Source organism: Vidua chalybeata, chromosome 2 (genome assembly GCF_026979565.1).
Source record: "Vidua chalybeata isolate OUT-0048 chromosome 2, bVidCha1 merged haplotype, whole genome shotgun sequence".
NCBI lineage: Eukaryota > Metazoa > Chordata > Aves > Passeriformes > Viduidae > Vidua > Vidua chalybeata.
In genome coordinates this window covers 16,159,978-16,181,611 of record NC_071531.1, presented here as the reverse complement: position 1 = coordinate 16,181,611, position 21,634 = coordinate 16,159,978, and the positions used below count along the sequence as shown (strand labels likewise).

At 42.9% G+C, this 21,634-nt stretch overlaps 1 protein-coding gene across 1 annotated transcript in view; it reads left to right on the top strand.

Moving 5' to 3' along the window:
- NHS (NHS actin remodeling regulator) overlaps positions 1-21,634 on the top strand; it is a 240,737-nt gene that overhangs the window by 209,957 nt on the left and 9,146 nt on the right. Inside the window, exons 2-5 of the mRNA XM_053933407.1 lie at positions 7,698-7,850; positions 10,044-10,177; positions 18,713-18,775; positions 20,951-21,143. Coding sequence (XP_053789382.1) covers positions 7,698-7,850; positions 10,044-10,177; positions 18,713-18,775; positions 20,951-21,143 — 543 coding nt within the window. The remainder of the gene's footprint in view (positions 1-7,697; positions 7,851-10,043; positions 10,178-18,712; positions 18,776-20,950; positions 21,144-21,634) is intronic.

Genomic DNA, 21,634 nt, shown 5'->3' with positions numbered 1-21,634 from the left:
ATGTGGGATGTCACATCATCCCTGCTGTAACAATCCATCCTTATCATTAGGTCCAGTAACTTTGAAATAGTTCTGGTTTGGGTTTTTCTCTGAGAATGTTTATGCCTTCACTGTTTTACTGGCTAGTTAGGTCTTTGTTTTCTCATGGAGCATGACAGCAATCTGAATTGAATATTAAATTAATATTCCTGCAGAAAAATTGACCTGACTGCAGCCTTAAGCTTGCCAGGCAGGACTGCCATGTTGTCTGCCTTTTACCATTACCCTGCAGGGCACTCTTGGAGGCTGTGTAAAGCATAGACCTGAGAACAGGAATAAAAGGAAAGGAAGAAAGTGCTGGCTAGAGAAACTTCATAGGAATGGAGGCTTGAACATATAAAGTACTCTGTATTTCTAAGAGGTTATTGTCTATCCTGCAGCGACAGCTTTGAAATACTTTGAAATATGAAGTTCCATTCCGGCCACTGTAACATATTTGACAGAGTTAGGAAAAGCAGTTTAAATTATGTTCGAACACCACCAGCAGTGATTGAAAGCAGCAAAGCCAAGAATGGGATTAGCATGTGGTACTCTTCACATAAGTGCATATTGCTTAACAGCCTAATCTTCTTACATGTATAAGAACCACACGCCTCCCAGCCCTCTTGAATTATGTCTGTTGTGCCAGTCAACCAAACATCAGGTAAATGCAAAATTCAGGGATCTGCTCATGGAAATGACATCCAAATCATAAGCTCTCCAGTATTTTAATCTCTCCTGCTACCTGAATGCCAAATATGGGTTTTGCCCACTTGCCCTTTTTTCTTCTGAATAGCTGTTTTTTTCCATGTGTAGCATAATGCAAGGCAGAAAAATGCCACAGGGATGTGCTAAGAAACTATGATTGAAACATGAGAGGTTTCTCTGTATTAGCAGGAAATAAAACAATACAAAGAGCATAAAAGATTGTGGTCTTTCTCAACAGATTCTGCTGTCAGTGAGGTTTCTGCCTTTTTGCTTGAGTTTGAAAAATTTGCTAAATTGTCTGTCCATGAGTGCAGAACAGAATAATAATTGTACTCATGCTGTTGCCCACATGTAGCTAAAGACTTAACTTGTTTTGTCATGTCTCCCCTCCTGTTTTTCTGGAGGGCAGCTGCAGCCTGCGTAGACACAGTTGCACTGGCTTTGATTTGCATGCGCAAGTGCCAGTGGCAGGGCAGATGTGGTGATCCAGGCTTCAGGTCCAGACTGGTTGCCCAAACCATCTCTTGGGGTCTGTGTCACTGGAGCTTTCCACTCACATCCATCCTGAACTCTGGTTGCACAACACAAAAACTCTTCAGAAATATTCTGGATTTCTGCCCTGATAAAAGCAATAAGAAATAATGATGAACAAGGCCATTACAAACCGTGTTTTCCAGCACAGGCTCCTGGAGAGAAGTAGCCAAGGAACAAACCACCTAAAGTGGGTCATCAGTGACCATGGCCCTGTGACAGTGGGCACTGTGAAGACTGAAAGGGAAATGTCTGCCCTGAACAGCACCCTCACAAATGACAGAATATACCACGAAAACAGAAACAAAAGATGTGGCCAAGGATGGGGGCATCCTATCCAGACTCTGAACAAATCCCAAAGATATACTTGATTGGTGAGGAGACAAGGGGTTTGGCATGCAGTTTTCTCTTTCATTGAATTGAGCATCTCTTGTCTCACATGAGAGACATCCTTGGAAAGCTCTGTGAAGACCTGCCTCATTTCTCAATTGTCCTGGGAAAGAGAAGGACTGTCCTGCTTCCCAGGGAAGAGAAGAACTGGGAAGCACAGGCAGGGTCTTCAGCAGCCTCTGCAGTGACAAGGAACCAGAGTGCCTGTCACATTTCCCATCATCTGATGTCCCTGCCCCAGCAAAAGAGCTTTAGAAGAGAAACCCATCACTGCCAGGTGTTCCTCTGGCACTGACTTTGTGGGGAAAGAACATGGCATCCTGCCCCTGCCAGGGTGACCAGGGTTTCCAAAGGCATTGGGGTATGTCGCAGTTTCTAGCAGCAGTCACTTGGTACTTTTTCTAGAGGTATGAGGGAAATTGTGTGCATGCCCATGCTTGTAGGTGCAGTCACTGAAATTATGGTAAGGTTGCCATTGTTCAGCTGGGTGCTGGAAAAGCTGAAGAGCCAGTAGCCTTATTTGCAATGAACAGCAGCCCCACCAACACACTCCCTTTGCATGGGCATTTTTCAGTTGTTAATAAAGATGGGACAGGAAAGTAGCTCATCCAAATAGGTACTCGCAGTTCCTGTTGGTGGGGTTTGCCACTGGCAAATAGGGAAATGTCTGCATATATGCATGGTTGTGAGGGAACACAATAGTTGAAAACAGAGTCACTGTCCCACCTTCAGGGAGCTCCAGACTCTGGTGTCCCTGCTGGGTAAGCCTGGCACTCTCTTTGCCATCACTGGGAAGCGGCAGCTGCAGAGGGAGCTACTTTGAAAGTACTGAGCTCGTTGAAGGATGTGGGACATGAACAGCAAAGAAGCAACTCTAGATTTTTACCAGTGTTGTGGGCTTAAACCCCCTGGGTGCTCCAGTGGTTACACGAGTACATTGGGGGAAGCGTACATTTGGGACATACAGGGCTGGCTATAAATAAAATTCACATCAGACTCAGCACTTGCCTCAATGAAACATTTATGCACTAAATTGCATGATGAAGTTGGATGTGCTGCCAGGCTGCCTAGTCTTTGAAATAATCTGGTCTTCCTCAGAATTAATTTTCTTGCAATGTTTTGCACACAAACGCAGCAGGCAGTAACTCACTGCTGACCTGGGCAGTAGCTGAGGAAGAGGCCGATCACACTGAATTCTGCTGCTGCTGGCATAGGCCTGTTTATGCAAAGCTGGATGAAAATCCAGCTTTCTTATGACATTGACTCACACAAGAAAAAGTCACCATTTTTACATGAACTAGCTAGAAAAAATGGCATATGCTAAAATGACAGGTCAACCACCTCAATGCAGGAGAAGAAGTACTTTCTTAAGCAGAGCCTGGCTCTGGGGGCTGCTGGCCACAGCAACCTTTGGGTGCATCCTGCACCCCTGCAGCACGGTGTAAAAAGAGGCGGAATTTCACTAAGTGCACAGCCCCCAGCACCTCTGCCTCCTTGCAAAGGGCTTGGCTCATTACAGCCTCTCTTAAGCATAACTGGGCTCTGGAATAGGCTTATTCACTACTCTTATCCTTTTTAATTTTGGGTTTTGTCTTTTGGAATCTGGATACTTTAATGAGGATTCAGCAGCTGCTGGTTCAGCTTTGCCTGTGCAGAATTCAGGGCTGACAGCTCTGGGTGCTGGCCCTTAACATGTAGGTAACTTCCTTGCTTGCTGCTCCAATTCCCTCCAGGCTGCACACTTCTTCACACCTTACGACAAATTGTGTTTTCTCTCTGAACTGGGAAACATAAGAAATTATCTTTTTTTCTTTCTTCCCCTGACAGGTAATAATAACTATAATACACATAGAAATAATAGAAAATTGAGAAACAGAAGGGTATGGGAAGGGGGGAGGCAACTATCTATAGAAGCAGACGGAGTTGTGGGGGGAAACCCCTGGATCTATCAAATAAATAGAGCAGAAATCTTTCTTGCTTGGCCTTTGTGGTGTTATTATTAGAACATCCACGCCTGAATGCACTAAAGCCGCACAACCTTCAAGCATCCACATCCAGCTCTGCTATGGCAGGATCCTTTTTCCTCTTGGCTAAAAGATGGAGAAAATGAGAGGATGTGAAGACAAGAAGAATCTGTAAATGATAAATATGATCAACTTCAATAAAACAGCTATTTGGAAATCTTCAAAAGTCTTCTCTTGAGAAGAGCCATTAGTGTATATCTGTTTGACATTGGTTGTTAGGAAACCAGCCAATGTTAATGGATCCCCAGAATGGAATAGAGAATCCATTTAAATGGTCTCTTGTCATTCTGTCATCCCACAAGACAAAAAAAACCAAAACAATTACTTTAACTCAGGAATGAAATGAAGTGATAGTTTATATGATTCACTTGTATAATCTAAATTGATCGAAGCGCAGACTAAAAATATGTTAACAGACTATATCTGATGCCTGAAATGTAGCATTTCCTATCTCTGTATTGACTTCTTTTTTCTCATTCAGTGTGATGTCCAGCTGTTAATCGTTTAAAGACTGTGGCTTTACAGTTTCTATATTGCTTTATTTATTATGCATGTTACTATGATGCTGAGGGGCTACAGCCACGCGCAGGCTCAGCATTGTAAAAACAGCCTGCAGTGTAAAACACTGAGTAAAGAAGTGCTGGCTGAAAGAGATACCTTATCCTCATTTCACAGAACACAGATATAGGGAGTCTTACTATTTAACGCCTGCTCCTAGCAGAAGTATATGTTAAAGCTTTGACTGCACATTTCTTCTAGATCTCAGCCCACTGGTCTTTTATCCTGCCACAGGGTTGGCTTTTTTCTTTTAGTGGAAGTAAGAGGTTCAGTCCTGTGAAGAAAATTAGATGTTCAGTAGTCCTTAAAGTTCACAGTCCCCTCCTGTGGTTGCATCCTCTGGCTTCAGCTCCCAGCAATGGTGCCCAGTTCCCAGGGGCAATCAGTGAGGCAAAATGTCATTGCAGAAGAACAGGCCATGTGCAAAGGACAAGGAAGAACATGCAAAGGACAATGTGCAAGGAATGAAATGGAAGCAGGTCCTTCTTTTGGCAGGCTTTTACTCACTGGTTAGCTTTTTCCCTCTTACTTCTTTCCAGGAGTTTTTATCAGAGTTCTGCTGCTCTGAGGTTGGAATGCTGTTCCACAAACATCCAGACTAACTGCATTCATTGTGGGTTTATACTTACTTATCCTTGGGCCAGCATTGTCCTCCACCCTACCCAGTGCTGCTCCCTTCCTCTGAGCTTCTTCCCCACTGCTAGCTGAGAACATTCATCCCCTTTCAGCTTTTTTTGCAAGCACTTTTAGTTTTTATTCTGAACCTCCTAGAAAATCCACTCCAGCTTTGGAGTATTTTAAAGGATTGGTCAGTTCAGTGAGTATTGTGCAATATTTCTGTTTTCTGTGTGTCAGGGGGGTATATTCCCTGTTACCATGAATCAGAGACCCTGCAGGGAAAGGTGAGAAGACATGGATGGGTGCTGGCTGGGGCCATAGCACAGGGTACTGTAAGCTTCTTAATGCTCTGTCATTTGAAGATAAGCAATGTATTTGTAGTTTTTCTCTTGGGACAGCACTGTGCACAGCTCTGCCAGGTCTGCTGGCTAAGGGAGACTTGTTGGGTGGCTAAGAGGTCATACTATTTTATCTGTCAACAGCAACATGTGTCTATAACAGTAGGTGTGTAGCAGAGCTTGCATGAACTTGGTTTCATTTTTAAGTCTCACACAAAGTATATTAACCCAGCTCCTACTCCTATTTGTAAAAGACTGTTGCCAAGGCCAAAAGAGCTTTCTACAAGCTAAATTTTGCAGCAAGATCTATTCTAGTCTGATGAAATATCTGAAAATTTCGCAAGTAGGTAAAACTTTCCACTCACTTACTGATATTCATCACAGACAACTACTAGCACTTCAGTCTAGACAGATTTTTCTGGGAGTAGGAAGGAACTGCTTGTGCCTGCCTTTTCATTAGCCTCCAGGGTACTTTATGTGATCATAAATATCACATGCCCTAGGCAATACAAAGAATGGGTGGAGTATCATTACTATTGCGTACAAATTTTTGTCCCGAGATGAGATTCCCAAGGAGGAAGTGTGGCTCAGAACAGGATCAAGGCAAGTTGCTTTGTGTCTCAGTACCTTGTATGTAAAACAGAAATAGTGCTTTGTTACCCCTTTACCTTCAAGGGATAAAGGAGATATAAAATCAGCTCATGCAAGTGAGGCATTTCCCCACTGCAGTGGTAACAGACAGACAAGCCATCAAATGCTCTGCCTGCAATTTGGCAACATTATGTTTTTGCAATGTCAAAAATTTAATTAGTAAATCCTCATGATGAACAAGCACTGACAGGTTGCCATCATTCATCCTTACTACCTTCCTCCTCTATCATTTTTTTCTACCTCCAGTGCCATTCCTTGCACTGACACCATGCTAGTTGCATGGAGCAGCACTACAAATGTACTGAAAAATGACTGAAACCCCACCTGCAAAAATCCACTGATAAGCAAAGCAAGGCTCCCTACCAGACAGACAGTTTGGGGTCCTTTCATTTTTGCTGAAGCTCTGAGAACCTGAACTTCACCACCTCCATCATGACACCTACAAATTTTGGTGAGCTTTTGGGGTTTTTTTTCTAATCAAAGAAACTGATAGTCTGTCATTATCCCACACATGGCTGCATGGTTCCTAGGTTCTCTTCTTCTGTCTGCTCCTTCATTCTTCTCCAACTGTACTTTCCCAGTTCTTTCTCTACACAAAGCACTGGTATGCCTTCAGGCTGAGTGAATGTTGTTTTGCATTAAAGAAAACAACAAAACAAGAAAGACCAAAGCATCTCTACCAGAGAGCCATTCTCTGTCTTGGTGCATTGGCTACCCCTCAAAAAAGCGTAAGAGAGTGCACAAGCAGGAAAGTAGATGAGAGCCCTCAATGCAAAGGAGAGTAGTGCATGGCCAGTGGGGGCACCAGTGTGAGACACACTGGTTCTCTGGCTGCTGACTGCAAAGGGAAGCCCAGGAGGTACCTCCTGTGCATGAGGGTGCCTGCCTGTGTCACACTGTGCTGTCCTGTGAGCAAAACAGCTGCAGCAGCTCCTTGGCATTAGACCAGAGTCTGTCTGTGTCAATGCCTGTGGTAGAGGGATCAAGCCCAGTGCTATACCTGAGGATGTGCCACCTGCTCTGCTGCATTATGTGGGCTGAGGGTGAGCCTGCTCCCTGCCGCTGGCTGGGGCAGAGTGCTGGCATCTCCCAAGGCCCTCCACTCCTGCTTTAGCCCTTGGAAAGCTACCCACTGTGTACCCTGAGGCTGGGAACAGTCCATGGGACTCCCATGAGTCCCAGTACTCCTGAGAAGTTCTCTCAAACCTTTAGTGGACTTGATTCATATAATTTTCAGAGGCAGACTTCTGGGATTTCTCTGTAGAGGAACTGAAGTGTTCCTGTCCCTCAGAAGTCCCTGTCTATTAAAGAAACCTCTTTTGATAGGTGACAGTCAAAGTCTCTCAGCAGGGCAAGCAGTTAATCTCAGTCGTTATGCCCCGGCAGGCAGCAAACTAGCAACCTGTGTCAGAAACTAGTTGTGTGTAACATGATGTAGTGAGAGAGTACATTGGCAGGAGAATGGTAAATAGAAGACCTATTCCTCCTGCTGCCTTTGCTCAACATGTCACTGTGAAAAGATTGTGTAGCTTCTTTGCATTTTTGTTTTGCTGTCTATAAAATTATTATTCCTTTGTCCATTTTTATCAAAAACTGATATAGCATCATTTCACCTGCTTGCCTCCATAGAGCCATTTGCAATCTGGTAAAACGGCATTGCCTAAAGGCTAACTGGTATAACATGATGTGGAAACACAGAGAAGATAATGTTTGCTGCTATTTTATTGGGAGTAAAGGTGCTGTAACAAACCCAGTGCCTGTTCTTGACAATGCTGTTCCAAACAAGAACCTTTCCTTTTCAGCTAGGTTGATGGAAGAGAGACTGGAAGTCTTACATTGTATTCTATTTTTTATCCTACAGCTGTCTCCAACCTTGATGCAGAGAGCAAACTGAGTGTCTATTACCGAGCACCTTGGCATCAGCAAAGAAACATCTTTCTCCCCTCCACCAGACCGCCCTGCGTGGAGGAGCTGCACCACCACGCCAAGCAGCACCTGCGAGCCTTGCGCAGAGGTAGGTGCTCCCCCATGCTCCAGCTCCTCACACATAACACCTCTCCAAGGTCCATCCCAGGCAGCAGAAGGATGCTCAGGCACAAGCACACAGGACTGTGGGCACTAATCTACACTGGGACTTAGGTACTCAGGCTAAGAAATCACAGAACTGTAGAATCACAGAATGGTTTGGGTTTGAAGGGACCTTAAATATTATCTAGCCCCAGCCCCCTTCACAAGGGCTGAAACGGGAGCCCAGTGGTATTAGTCTCTACAAAAACTGAGCTGTCTGCGCAGGGTTTCCAAGCATGATACTGGAGGATGCCTGTGTCCTTCAAGAGTGGCAGCTGAAAAGTCAGGTGACAGATGTCCTGGACAGCTTGGAAGGGTTGGGCAGGCTCCCCTTCCCAGGCTAGGGAACATTTTCTGACATCACCTAATAAACCACAGACCTGTGGTCTCAAAGCAATACAGAGAGGAAGCAGGAGCAACAGGGTCATAACCAGGCTCCTGGATTCCTGCCATGAAGAGAATTTACTAGATGCAAGCATCTGGATGGTCCTACAACAGCACATTAAGGGGAAGGCAAAAGATAGGGAAAGGTCAGTTTCCACTGGGAACCTAACCAAGGGAAAATTATTACCAGGACATAAGACAAAGCAGGAAAACAAGCCTGTCTTTCTTCTGTGCCATAAGGAGGTTGAAAACCCATGCAAGTCACACTTAAAATGTTCAGCAGCAGCCTTCTGTCTTGAAGCATTTTGCACCAACAGCTCTAATTGCTTTGCTTATTTATTACTGTTATTAGCTTATAATAATAATTGATTTCTTAGAACTGCAGAGCATCTGTTAGCTGGATAAGATGTTCCAATTAATAACCACATCTGACCCTCTCTGCAGGTTTTAGGTCAGGAACACACTGTGGATGCAGTCAGTATGTCTTCATAGCATGGCAGAGAGTGATACAGCCAAATTGCAACCCACAGTAGTGCTGGAGTAGAGCAGAAGTTCTTTTCTGTTCTCAGCAGCTCTGCTTTGCAATTGTCTCAGAACCAGGCTGATCTTTGCCTGCCATCTTGTGGGCAGGAGAAATCCTGACAGCAGCATGTGGAGGTAGCTCCAGAAAATGTCTCATCATTTTAAAGTTACAAAACTTCGTTTTGGCAATTGCCCTCCACAATTTATGGCTGCTGTGCAGGTTCAGCAGGCAGCTTGTCATGTGCTGCTTTATCTTATTTTCCAAATAACTGCATATATGCAGATGAAATTTTAGTCTGAAATTTATTCTAAACATGTTTATTTTGTCTCAGCTCTCTCTTCTATCAGAATTTCATCATCTTTTTATCTGTTCAACCAGGAGAAATTTAAAATGAAATTTTAGGTCAGAAAACAGCTAGGCTAGCAGCAAACATTTTTGACTAGACCACAGCTAGTGGAGTGGGTGAATATATTATCTCCTTTCAGTGGCACTCCATGCAAACAGCAACCATCTAACTGTCACCTAAAATTAGAGATGGGAAGTCCATGAGTCCATTCTCCCATTCACTTGGAAAGTTCCAGAGACTTGGGACTGTTGCTGGAAGAGGACTGAATATTGTGAGCCCATGCTGAAGGAAGACTCCGGTGGGCCTAGGGTGGATAAAGATCTTGACCTTGTCAGGATGATCTCCTTCTTGCTGGAACCTGAGCATGACCACTGCAACAACCTTCATGATGTCAAGACAATGCTTAGGACCTAGCACTGCCATGCAGCCAGGGAATAAAATCCCACCTGGAGCTGTGTTTCTGGTTTTTCCCCTCAGAGTGATATATTTTATATGGGTAGGATGCAGGCATAGTTATTGCATCTCAATATTTCAAGGCAATAGGAGCTGCAGATTCCTGTTGGAAATCAGGCCTTGGGTCTCAAGTGCCTAGAAAGCTCCATTGTCTCCTGGGATAAATGGTATAATTCTCATCTGGGGACATTCAGCTGCAGCACATATGGTGGGGTGGTTGTATGGGCATTGCTCTTCTGGGCACACGGATGTCCAGTAAGTGCTTCTCCCCTTCAGCTGCAACAGGGATCATTTGTACCAGTCACTGGGGAAGAGAGGAACCTCTGTCTTTGGAGTCCATTGTTCTGTACCTGTCTCTGTTGTGCTGTTTGTAGAGATATCTGTATGTTTTTAACACTTTGAAAGATTTGTGTCTTCTTTCTCATCCAAAACAGAACATCGAAGCCGAGGTGATAACAGAGAGCAAAAAGTCCAAGGCCCCATTGCTGTGGTGGCTCCCCCCTTTCCTCCCTTCCCTGCAATCTGCAGCCAAAAGAGGCAAGCGATAAAGGACCGGCATTTGCTACCAGTAAGTCTTTCACTACAGCTACCACAAACAAATATATTTTTACCATGATGGGACCTATGTGTGGAAGTGCTTCACAAGTGCCCCCTCCCCAAGCTGATGCAGGTACAACAGAGCTGACCTTAAAGACTGTCAGCAGCATAATGCAAGTCACAGCTTCCAGCAGCCAGCCCCAGGGTGGCTGTTTTCAATCAGAAACCTATTTTTTACCAATGGCCAGCACAGATGTGCTCTCATTCACACACTCCTCCACAAGTCCTCCACATTCACCGCTCAGGCTGGTCTCAGGAGGCCTTTGAAGACCCTCCTATAATTTCAGCAAGTGCTGTAGTTTCAGCCCTGGCATTAGCATTGCCAGGAGCAAAGAGTTCAAGGGCTTTGAGTGCCAGCTTGAGGCTTGTGTGTGTGCAGGAGGTTCAGGAGCATGACCCCAGCTACAAGGAGCTACACTTTTCATAGTCCTGTTTGGCAATGTTCATCTCCATTTTTACATGTTTCATGTCTCACACAAGTCCTTGACACCAGCCAAGCAGGAACTCCAGGAACTCCAGGATCTGGTCCTGTATATCTGTGCTGACTTGCCACTGCAGCATTGATTTGAAATAAAGTTAGTGTTGACAATATGGTATTTATCATTGTTAAATGAAAAGAAATGTGCTAGGTTGACAACTTTAACTCTGTTTAGGTCCATAATTCCCTGGCTTCAGCTGGACTTTGGTATTTCTGTGGCTCTGGGTGTTTTACTCACAGAAGTGTCATAGTAGCTAATGTTGCCCTGTACTAAGAGCCATTGCATTATTTAAAAGGTGTAGGTCAGACCTGGACTTTGCTTCTAAGTGAAACATTTGTCTAATGCCAGCCCTCAGTCAGGTTGTAATAGATCTGTTCTGCATCTCCCAGGTCAGGGACATTGGCATCTCAAGAGATGCTGCATCTGTGAGTACATTATAAGCTCAGTGATGATTCAGTCACCACACTGAATCATCATTTACTTAGCTTAAAAATCCAAGTGCATTCATCCTAATCCATTGTATTAGCCATATTTAAATACTATAGTGCTAAAGCACTCACAGTGTAAAAGACTCAATGTAAACGAGTCACACCTGCCCAGGGACCAAAACATCAGCCAGTCAGTCCGTAGGAAAAATTTTGTTTCTCATTTAAAAAGCATGAAATACATAAGATTTGCATTAGTTTGACTGTTCCGGCTTTTTGGCTGCTTTTCTGATTAATTTTGAGGACAGCATCACCATCACTGCAGATTTTGAACAGGTTATATTTGCAGGCCTTATGATTCAACTTAAAGGAGATATCCTGATGTTAAAGGACAGCACAGAAAAGAGTTTGAAGACAGAAAGAAGAAACAGGATTACCTGTTTCTCCTTTGTAAATCATCATCAAAGCTAGTGCTGTGGTAGGGTCATTGAAAGGTAAAGGGAAGGTGATGCCATGTTAAGGATCAGAACTAGTTACAGATGATAGTTTGGACAGGCTTTTGAACATAAAGCTCTCTTAGTATCAGATGGGGAACAAGGGATCTCTTTTGAAATTGCACACACAGTGCTTAAAGGCCTGAATCTTTGCTGTGTTTGGAAAACAACCACTGCATTTTATACATTACTTCCATCTGTGGAACACAAAATAATAACAAATAGTGAGCAAATCTCTGAGTCCTGTATTAGTTGACAAAATTAAGTCATGCTGAATGCAGATGTCTTGGCTATATCTGAAAGTCCACCTTTTTATTTTCAAGAAGGAAAACATTAAACTTTGTGCCCACCCATATCAGACCTCCTTTTGGAAGCTGACCGGGTTCAGTGTTCCCCTAAGGAGAAACAAACAAGAGCTATTGGAGGGCTGTTGTTCTATTGATTTCAAGGCATCTGGCAATGTTCTGCTTTGGAAATTGCAAATACACTGCACCCAGAGTACTTCAAAGTGCCTTGACCCATTTCTGAGAAAACTCCTTGTAAATGGGGCAACTTAAAAATTAAAAGAGAATAAGGCAAGATGAAGCTGCACATGAATGTTCTGTCTGGCAGGGGTTAATCAGAGATTGTTACAAGACAGTGCAATAGGGAATAGCTAATTGATATTGTGCCAGCCTTCATGATATAATGATACCATTACAAGAAAAAGTTGAGAATGCTGTAATTGGCTAGCTTGCTCTTTTTGGCATAAGCTTTTTTTGACTGACATCTGCAAAAGTTTATCTTGCTTTAGGGACTGCCGGTAATGTTTGATATCTGATTCCAGTTGATGGTATCATGTAGTCATCAAGGAACTAAAGACGTTAAATCCACAAGAATTTTTATTCATGGCACAGCAGTATGGTGTGTATTCCACTCTTCTGATGCACTGGGAAGGTGCTGAGGGGAGCCGTACTACACAACCAAAAGAGCCCCCTTTTGTGTTTCTTTTAAACTAGGAAAGGGATCAACAAGAAGCTGGGAAATTTTTGAAAGTTACAGGGTCTGACTTTTCCAAACTGGCTAAGTTAAATGCATGTATTAAGATACTCAAATAAGAAACTTGATTTTGAGGAATGTTCAAATTACCACTGTGAGACCTGTGGGAACTACCACTACTGAAAGTTGCTGAGAAAACAGGTCACTTAAATCTCAGGCAAGGTTCCCCTATGTACCTTTTGGCTGCTACTACCAATTAGGTGGCTATGAGCTCTTCCAAAGATCTTGCATATTGTATAGTAAAACTAGAGAAAATCAATCACAACAGACGAGGACTCACTTTTAATCACAACTATGTTTACAGGGAGAAAGATGCCAAAGCCCCACAGATTCCAGGGAAGGACAAATGAATTCAAGTTCAAAGCAAGTAATGCCAGCATAAATGGGTCTGGAAAGATGTTTTGGACTGTTCCATCACAAGATCATTTTGTTGTGGAGAAAGAGTAGAGAACTAGGAATGGAATAGGCTCTTTCATGTCTACTTTTGTTACAGGAAATGCCCTGATTTGGCTGATGAAATGCCTACTTAGCCCAAAGGCCAGAAGGGGATCCTTCAGGACAGAGTATAAGAACAGGGCATGGTTTATGCTGTTTTTGTCCCATGATTTATCCTTCCAGTTCCATACAGAATCTGGTTACAGAGTTCCTGAGCTAGAGATCAAACACAGAATAATAGCCACCAAATAACCTCTCTGAGTTGACTGTAAGACTAGTTCAATCCAATTTTTATCAAATTTACACCTTCAGCTTCAACAGCATCCTGTGACAATGACTTTTAAAAATCCGTATGAAAATGTAGCTTTTGTTTGTTTCAAACCAAATATCTCATAATTTCATCATATCCCTTCTGGTTCTCAGACTATGAGAAACAGTAAGCATTGCTTTCTCATTCCCTTTCTCCATACTCCTCATGGTTTTGCAGACATAACTTCACGTAACTTTCCTATCCATTCCAGTCATTCATATTTAAAGCTGAAAAATTGGCATACTTAGTCTCTGTCTACACTAAAGAAATATACAACTAAACACATTTAAAAGTATCATTCATTCAGGCATTTTTGCCAATGAAGAAGAAGAAAAAAAAACCCAAACCAAACCAAAAATAATCTGAGGAGATTATGAGAAAGTTATGGACTTGCTAAAATGAGGAAAATATTTCTTACACATGTTCCCATGACAACCCTGCCTGTAGCACTGCTGAGGCCAGTCACTGAGTGTGAAGATGCTGTGTCATTCCAACTGCATTTCAGACTTCTCTTTAATTTTTTCTGCAATTCCTCTTCCTTGGGTTTCCCCAGGTCCAGCCAGCAAGGCTCTGAAATTTCTGTATTCCAGTTCAGAATGTTATGGGACCACGCTTTCTCAATCCCCGTGTGCAACAGCTATTATAATAAAACCAAGGAGATAGAGCAAGGAATTCAGGATTTGGAAATCTACACTCACAATTGCACAAATTTTAGTGTCAGTTTATTCATAATTATAATCTGAGCAGGAATCTCAGGAATCCCTTTGTACAGCAAAGGGAAGGAAGTACTACTGAATATACTAATTTTCACACCATTTTGTACTGAAGTCAGATGAAACCCCAGTAAGAACCAACTGAGTTAAGGGACAGGCATGAGTTGGGCTCTGCCCTTTCTGTGTGCAAATCCTGCCTGAAGCTGTTAGAAATAAAACCTACCTCACTTTATTCATCAGACTGAACTTGTATAGCACCATTTGTGCAATGAGCCTAATAACTACTACCTGTATTGTGGGATGTTTATTTTGTACCTTTGTCTGCAGAAGTGCCATGTGTGGTACGGCTTCTGTCATGAAACATGTCTTAGTTTTGTCTTTACCTTGTCAAAACACCGAAGCCATACAATAATGTTAAAGGATTGTCAGTACTTTAGCTGATCCCATTTGTGATGCTCCAAAAGAGAAGAAAACACCCACAAGCAGTTAAAATAAAATCTTGAGGAGAATGAAACGTACAGAAATATAAACACTGGGAGCAGGCAGGTGAGCAGGGTTGTGATTTGCAGCGAAAATAGCACTGCCAGAAATATTCCCATTATTTTCTCTTCAGCATCAGCTGACTATATAAGAAAGCTGCTGTATAGTTATGAATTTCTAATTAAATAATCAACCGCTCTGAAAACACTGGAAAGCTGGTAGCCTTTTGTTAGTATTTCTTCTCCTTTGTATAGACCTTCTGGTTTTTCTATCATGTAAATAAATACCATTTTCCTTACCTTGGGTGAGGTAAGGAAGCAGCAGGCTTACCATTTCACAAGCAGAGAGAGGGATACACAGAGGTTTCAGCCAGAGCCCCAGGAGTCAGTACTGTATTCATGTGAATGTGGGATTGAACACTAGTTCACACTTACTCTACATGTTGCCTTTTCAGTGCATGAATGACTGTTCTTAAATGAGATGTCAGGATGTACTGTACACTTTATTTCTGTGCTTCCACAGGGAGAAAGCAAACTGTATGTATGTTCTGTTTGCTGGAGACAACAGAATATATAATGCTTGCAGATGCTGAAGCAACATGCAGATGCTCTGCTTGGGTGAATATCACCCGCTATATTCATAAGATTATCCTGGGAGGGAAATTTCCCCCACCTACTGCAATAGAAGCCTGAAGTTAGAAATAATATTGATCCCTTATGCTTTTTGTTAGGTGCAGCTTTTAGGCAGCAGGAGTCAGAAATAATCCTCTGGAGACTAGCTCTGTGCAGCAGCATGCACCAGCCACCTCCTGCCCTCACCAAGGCTGTGCCAGCCCTGTGCTGCTGGGGGCTGTGACTCTGCCACCTAAATCTCTTGTGAGATTACGCCTTGCCTGCCTGATCAAACACAGCTGAGGGGGAAGGAATCAATGCAGCCATGTCTAAATTCAACAAACATCTTGAGGATAAATGCTCTTGATGAGGCTTTAGCATTCTCAATCTTTAATTAACTGAGGAAAAATTGTTTCTTTATTCTTGGGTTTATGTTTTTCCTATCACCACTGCACTGTGTTCCATAGGCCCTGTGCACTAACTTTGAAATCCCAGAATCTCCTGTAAGGTAATCATAACAGGTAAGGCAGGCTAGGTACATGATATAACACAAATTATGCTTATTGAACCAGTCTTTCCTATATGTTGAAAATGCTCAACAACGGTTGCATCTCAGAGCTTTGGAGGACAGAAAAGAGAAGAGGAACATAAGTGGCATTTTTGTGCTGTTATTGACCCATTCATTTCCTTCTACAGATCCCAGCTCTGGGACAATACATGAGGCAGACTCATAACTTGCCAGGCTGGTTTGCTTCTTTGTCACTGTCCTGATGGTATTTTAAGGTTTTAATTAATTAAAATGGTTTATGATGAGTCCTGATTTACATATGTGCTAGTAATGCTCTTCCTAAAATCAGGGTGTGAGTGTTCAGGGGTGCTTCATCTCAGCCCAAGTTAAGCACTGAAGGAAGCTGTGCTGAATTGCTGCTCAGCAGAGCCACTTCTTTCTCTATAGGGGAAGCTCTGTTGACTAGTCAGACTTGGACATCTGACTACTTTGTTGTAGCACACAGAAACCAAAGACTTTCACATTGAAGTGACACGGAGCACTGAGAAATCAGGTCACGTGCATATGCAACAAGATTTTTACTGCAAGGCAGTTTAACGAGCACAATAGCACCTCTGCAAGTGGGGTTGATGGGATAGCTCAGGAAATAAAAATGCTCACATATGTCAGTGACAAATCCCTATTCAAGCAATTATGCACCAGTTTAGTTTCAAAGCAATCTTAGCCCATTAAAGAAAAATGCACACTTAAAATATTCTGGCTTTGTATTTAACAGAATGATTATCACTGTCTCTGTTTGCCAAGCACACCCACACAAAAGAAATTCACTTTTAAAACTGCCTAACTTCAGATTTGCCCATCAGACCAAAACAGCCTTGGGTTTATAATAATAATTTCTTGCTTAATTACGTGTTCACTCAGGACATTTAGAGATATTTTGGTTTTCTGAGTGAATGAGAACTTTTGAAAAGCAGCAGCTCACTCCCTCCCCCAGCATGGAGGTGTTGAAATGCTGAGGCTGCTGCTCTGTGCCAGCATGCCTCAGCTGCCCCAGTGACAGGCACCACATGGGAACAGGCACTAAGTGAGCTCAGGACCCCTTGGAAAGGCAGTGGTAGGACCACCTTTCTCAGGAGCACAACTCTGACAGCATGAACTGAAATTTTGCTGGTCACACTCATTTTTGTCATATCTCTAAGGACAGAAACTTACCTAGGAAGTTTGTCGTGCCATGCTTAAACAGGGACCTGAGCCTCTGGCACATCAAAGGATGGCTGTAGGTGCGTGGAACCAGACAGGTGTTTTCTCAGAGGCACCTGGCAGAGTGGCACACGGGTAAGGTAGGGAAGTGCTGCACTGATGGGACAGACAGATGGGTAACCATATCTTGCTTGTCTTGGCTGTAGCCCACACTGCTATCTCTGAGACCAAAGTTGAGGTCCTGCTGTTTCTCTCACGGTTTGCCCCTGAGTGGCTTGTGCATTTTGCTGTGCTTGAAGCTCAGGGCAGGAGGTCCCTCCTGTCCTCTTGTCTTTGTACACTGACAATCACAGGCCATTGGATATTGCAAAGATTTTAATTTCCTGAGCTCTTGTCACCTCAGCAGCATTAGTCTCCCTGTGTCCTGACCCTCCCTAGAGATCCTCTAGCACCTTCCATGAGGAAGCTGAATTTCATCCTGATACCTGAAGTAAGTCTGCTTAGAGCAGGTGTCTGGAAACTTGGTCAGAGGGCCATCCTTGGGTATCTGAGGAGTAAGTAGACTGAAATTGTTGATGTATTCAGTATCTCCACAGCTTCGTTGCATGAACAGAGGTGCTGCTCCTGAGATAAGGACTTTTCCCAGCTTGGGAGAATTGGTTTACCACTGGCCTGGGCAGAAATTAAGCTGCTGGAAATGTTCACTGGGAACAGCTCTCTTTTGATTTCTCCCACTTTGGTCTCCTGTAAGCTTTACGGACAGCTCATCTGGAGGCTTCCCATGCACACACAGGAACCAGGAAAAAGCAAGAGTTGCATATCTAGGAAGAGAATAGGACGAGATGCAGGATTAGGCCTTTTGAGACTCACTACAACTTTTTGTCTTGAAAGGAGACCATATAATGCAAAGTCTTTCAAAGTGAGGTTTGTTCATCTGTCACAGTAATGTTGATAATGATTGATAATGACTGGGAGGAAAAACATTTGTAGAATTATCTGGCATTATTAGTCTAACTAATGCATGGAGAAATAAAAACCCCTACCAAGAAACATGTGCTAGAGATTTCCAGAGTTATCAACAAACCTGTTTTCTTAATCTCTTTTTTTGTTTTCCAATTTCAAAAGAAGTCAGTTGTCCTTCACTTCTTGATTTTGAAAACTGGACATTGCCACAAACAAACCAGAGTTTCTGACAGAAGAGGATTTTGGAGGTGTAGGGATTCACCAAGACCCAGGACGCTGTGACCATTGCTATTTGTCCTTTCAAGTATTACAAAAAGTGACAAAAAGCAATTGGTTGTTGTCACCCTGCCACAATGATTGCAAACTTAGAGAAACAGAGATATCATCAGAAACACATAGCAATCAATGTATTTGATAAATTACCATCAGCATCATTATTTATATCCTTTTACTTAAAACTGAAGAAAAAAAATGAAAAAAAATCCCTTACATTATGAAATAATTTACATTTATAATGTAATTGGATAGGTATCTTGCACTGCTTCAGCTCCAGGCAGAACACAGTTTGAGTTACCCAACCAATACAAGGCATTCTTGGGACAGTTCAAGCATGTCTGTACAAGGAGGCTGAACCAATTTCACTGTAGTTTTGTCTAATTCAAGTAAGCAAAACCAGGGATCCAAACCAATCTGTTGTGGGGAATAAACCCATCTATAGGAAACAGGGTGAAAATCTCTGCTGGTTTTGGCTCTGATGCTAATTCATCCAGACAAAAATTATGTGCTTTTACAAGAATTGTTTTGTGTATGTTTTTAATTTTAATTTTTTTTCTACATTTCACATTTATAGTTTAACAGCACCCGTTCGCCCTCCCCAATTGAGTGTTGCCACATGACCCCCTGGAGTAGAAAGGTACTGGAAAAACAAGCAATCCTCAATTAACAGCCCTGTCTCACTCTTCTCCCTTCCAGATCCTAACCCTTCCTCTTGCTTGCTTTTCACTTGCTACTTTACTGTGCTAAAAGAAGCCATTTCTGTTTTTCTCATGTCAGTAAGACACAATAATAACTTTTTTCCCCCCTTCTTTCATTCTTCACACCTTGGATAGGTTTCAGGAGCTCAAGGCTGCAAAACTGCCTCCCCCTATCACCTTCTTTAAAAAGCCTGAACTCGGACAGACTCAATAGCATTGGCAATTGCATTTAATTCTCTTGCCATGCTTTGCAACTGCCCCTTCTTTTTTTTTCCTAAACGGTAGGAAATGGTTTGGACAATGCCACACCGACAGCAGGTATTTATTCTCTGGCCATTTGGTGATGCCACTGTTTGGAGAGCAGAAGCTCTGGCAGCCAGGGTCACTCTGCCCGCTTTGTCCAGCACTTCTTTGTCACCCAGGGAAGGATGAATTCAGCAACAAATGCCGCGTGTGTGCATGTGTGTGTGTGTGTGTGTGTGTGTGTGTCCCCATGTGCCTCTGCGTGTGTGCAAGGGTGGGTTTTTTGCATGCATGCATCAAACTTAGGGCGGGGGGGGGGGTAGTTACCTAGGAAACAAAGTCTTTTGTGCCTGAAGTTTATATGAGCTATTCACGTCTGCCGGGAATCGGCACAAAAGCTGCAGGCAGAAAGAAGGCTGCAATGTTTGACTGAAAACCTACGTGGGAAAAGAGGGTTTTCTGCGGGCGGGAGAAGAGGAAACCTGTGTTGTCTTGGGTCTGGGGGTGCTGCAGGAGGTGACACTGATGAGGTAAGTAAGTGCCCTCCAACAGTTTAAATAGTAGCTGCAGAGTAAAGATCTTTAATGCTTTTGGGGCCGGGACGTAAATGCTGTTTGGCAAACCTGACATGGTTAATTCCCTCAGGATTTGTGAGGAGCCTGGGTGGAGGAGTGGCAAAAGTACAATGGCAGAAAGGGCATGATCCTGCGGTGTTCAACGCCCACCTGCTCAATGCTCTGCCATAGCAATGTAGAGTAACATTTTATTTTTGCCCTGTTTGCTACCAAAACTAAAACTGGCAAATAAAGTGTAAACAGCAGGCATGAAGGAGGGAAGGCTGGTAGTTAAGCAGCTGGGAATTCAAGACTGAAGAGAAAGCCTGTCTGAAAGGGATTGCACTTCATTTTTAAAAAATGAGAGGCAGACAGATGTCCTGAGCCAGCCAAACAGTTGTCACAGCTTACAGAAGAATGTATTAATGGAAGAAGGGAGGGAAATCAGGCAAAAGAAGGTAAAGGTAAGTTTCTCCCCTCTGTCCCTTCCAAACAAAACAGAAACTTTTTTTTTTTGCAAACAAAGAAACCGCCCCTCCCCAACCCAAGTTGGCAGCCAGCACCACATGAAAATGCACTTGCTTTATTTCTCTTTGCAAGACAGGGTATTAGGGGATTTGTTGTTTCTTCCAAAAGAAAATAAACCGTCTGCATTTCTTTCATGCTGTTTACTTTTCTCTCTGTTTCTTCATCTTCAGCATCTAGTACTTCTTGTAGTATGCTATAAAAATATGCATGGTTTCTAAACAATCTTTTGCATTTCTTCTGGTGGTGGGTACTCTTTTCTTTGGTTGTTATCTCCCTGTCCCAGCACCGTCAACACCTGCCACTTCCCTCCACACAGCTGTTGGATGGCTGTACTATGGTCTGCTCTTGGTCTGCGTTTGTACAAATGAAATGCAAATGGTTATTCTGAAGTATGGATGGCTCTTCTTTAAAACTTTGGACCTTATGATGCTTGAATGAATGGGTATATGAGGCCAGTTGCAGTTGCAAATGAGAACCCACGTCTAATGCTTGTGGTAACTGAGGACACGCTTGCCATGGCTATGCACGAATGCAGGATGTTCCCCTTCTGACAGAGAAGACGGCCTGTAAATATCACTGTAAATGTGCTGAGTTCCAGTATGCTGAGGTGTTTTTCTCCTATTAGCAGTTTATTAAGTTTCCATTGGAGAATGGCTGGTGCTGTGTGACTTAGAACGATTCCTTCCTGCATCCCTGTAATTGATTTCTGATTTGTGTGTCTGCTTTGTTTCAAAATTAGCCTCGTGTGCCTGAGTGGGAGACACTGATTTTGAATGTATTCATTTGCAGTCCCATCCACCAGAGGACGAAGATACAGATGTCATGTTAGGGCAGAGGCCGAAAAATCCAATACATAATATCCCTTCTACACTGGATAAACAAACCAATTGGAGTAAAGCACTACCTCTCCCAACTCCAGAGGAGAAAATGAAACAAGATGCCCAAGTGATTTCTTCTTGCATTATCCCCATCAATGTCACTGGTACAAATCTCTTCTATTTCTTTTTGTATTTATTGCATGGTTCAAGGGAGGTCAAGTACTTATTTTGTTTAATTTATTTGAAGTCATGGGATTGTGCAGTCTTGGGGCAAAGATCCTAGCTTGAGGATTTAGTTTCTGAAAGACAGTGGGCTAAATTCATCCTTTATGCATGACTGCTGGAATTGCTGAAGCTGCATCTAGGATTAATTTGGCCCATATTTTCAGTCATGTTATATGGTGTAACATAACCCTAGTTCCCTGTATAAACAATGTACTTTTGTTGTGTATATAACCTACAATCTGTATTAACAAAGACCACAAATAACTTTTTGAATGTAGTTGACTGAAATAATGCAGAAAGCCACCAAAATTAATCATATGATTATCATGTGTAGCAGGAGAAGAGAAACTAGAGAATGTAGGCTGCTATTTGCAGTGCTTTAAACATGCAAGGCATGAATGTGTAGTATGCAAACCATCGCTCTGAGATC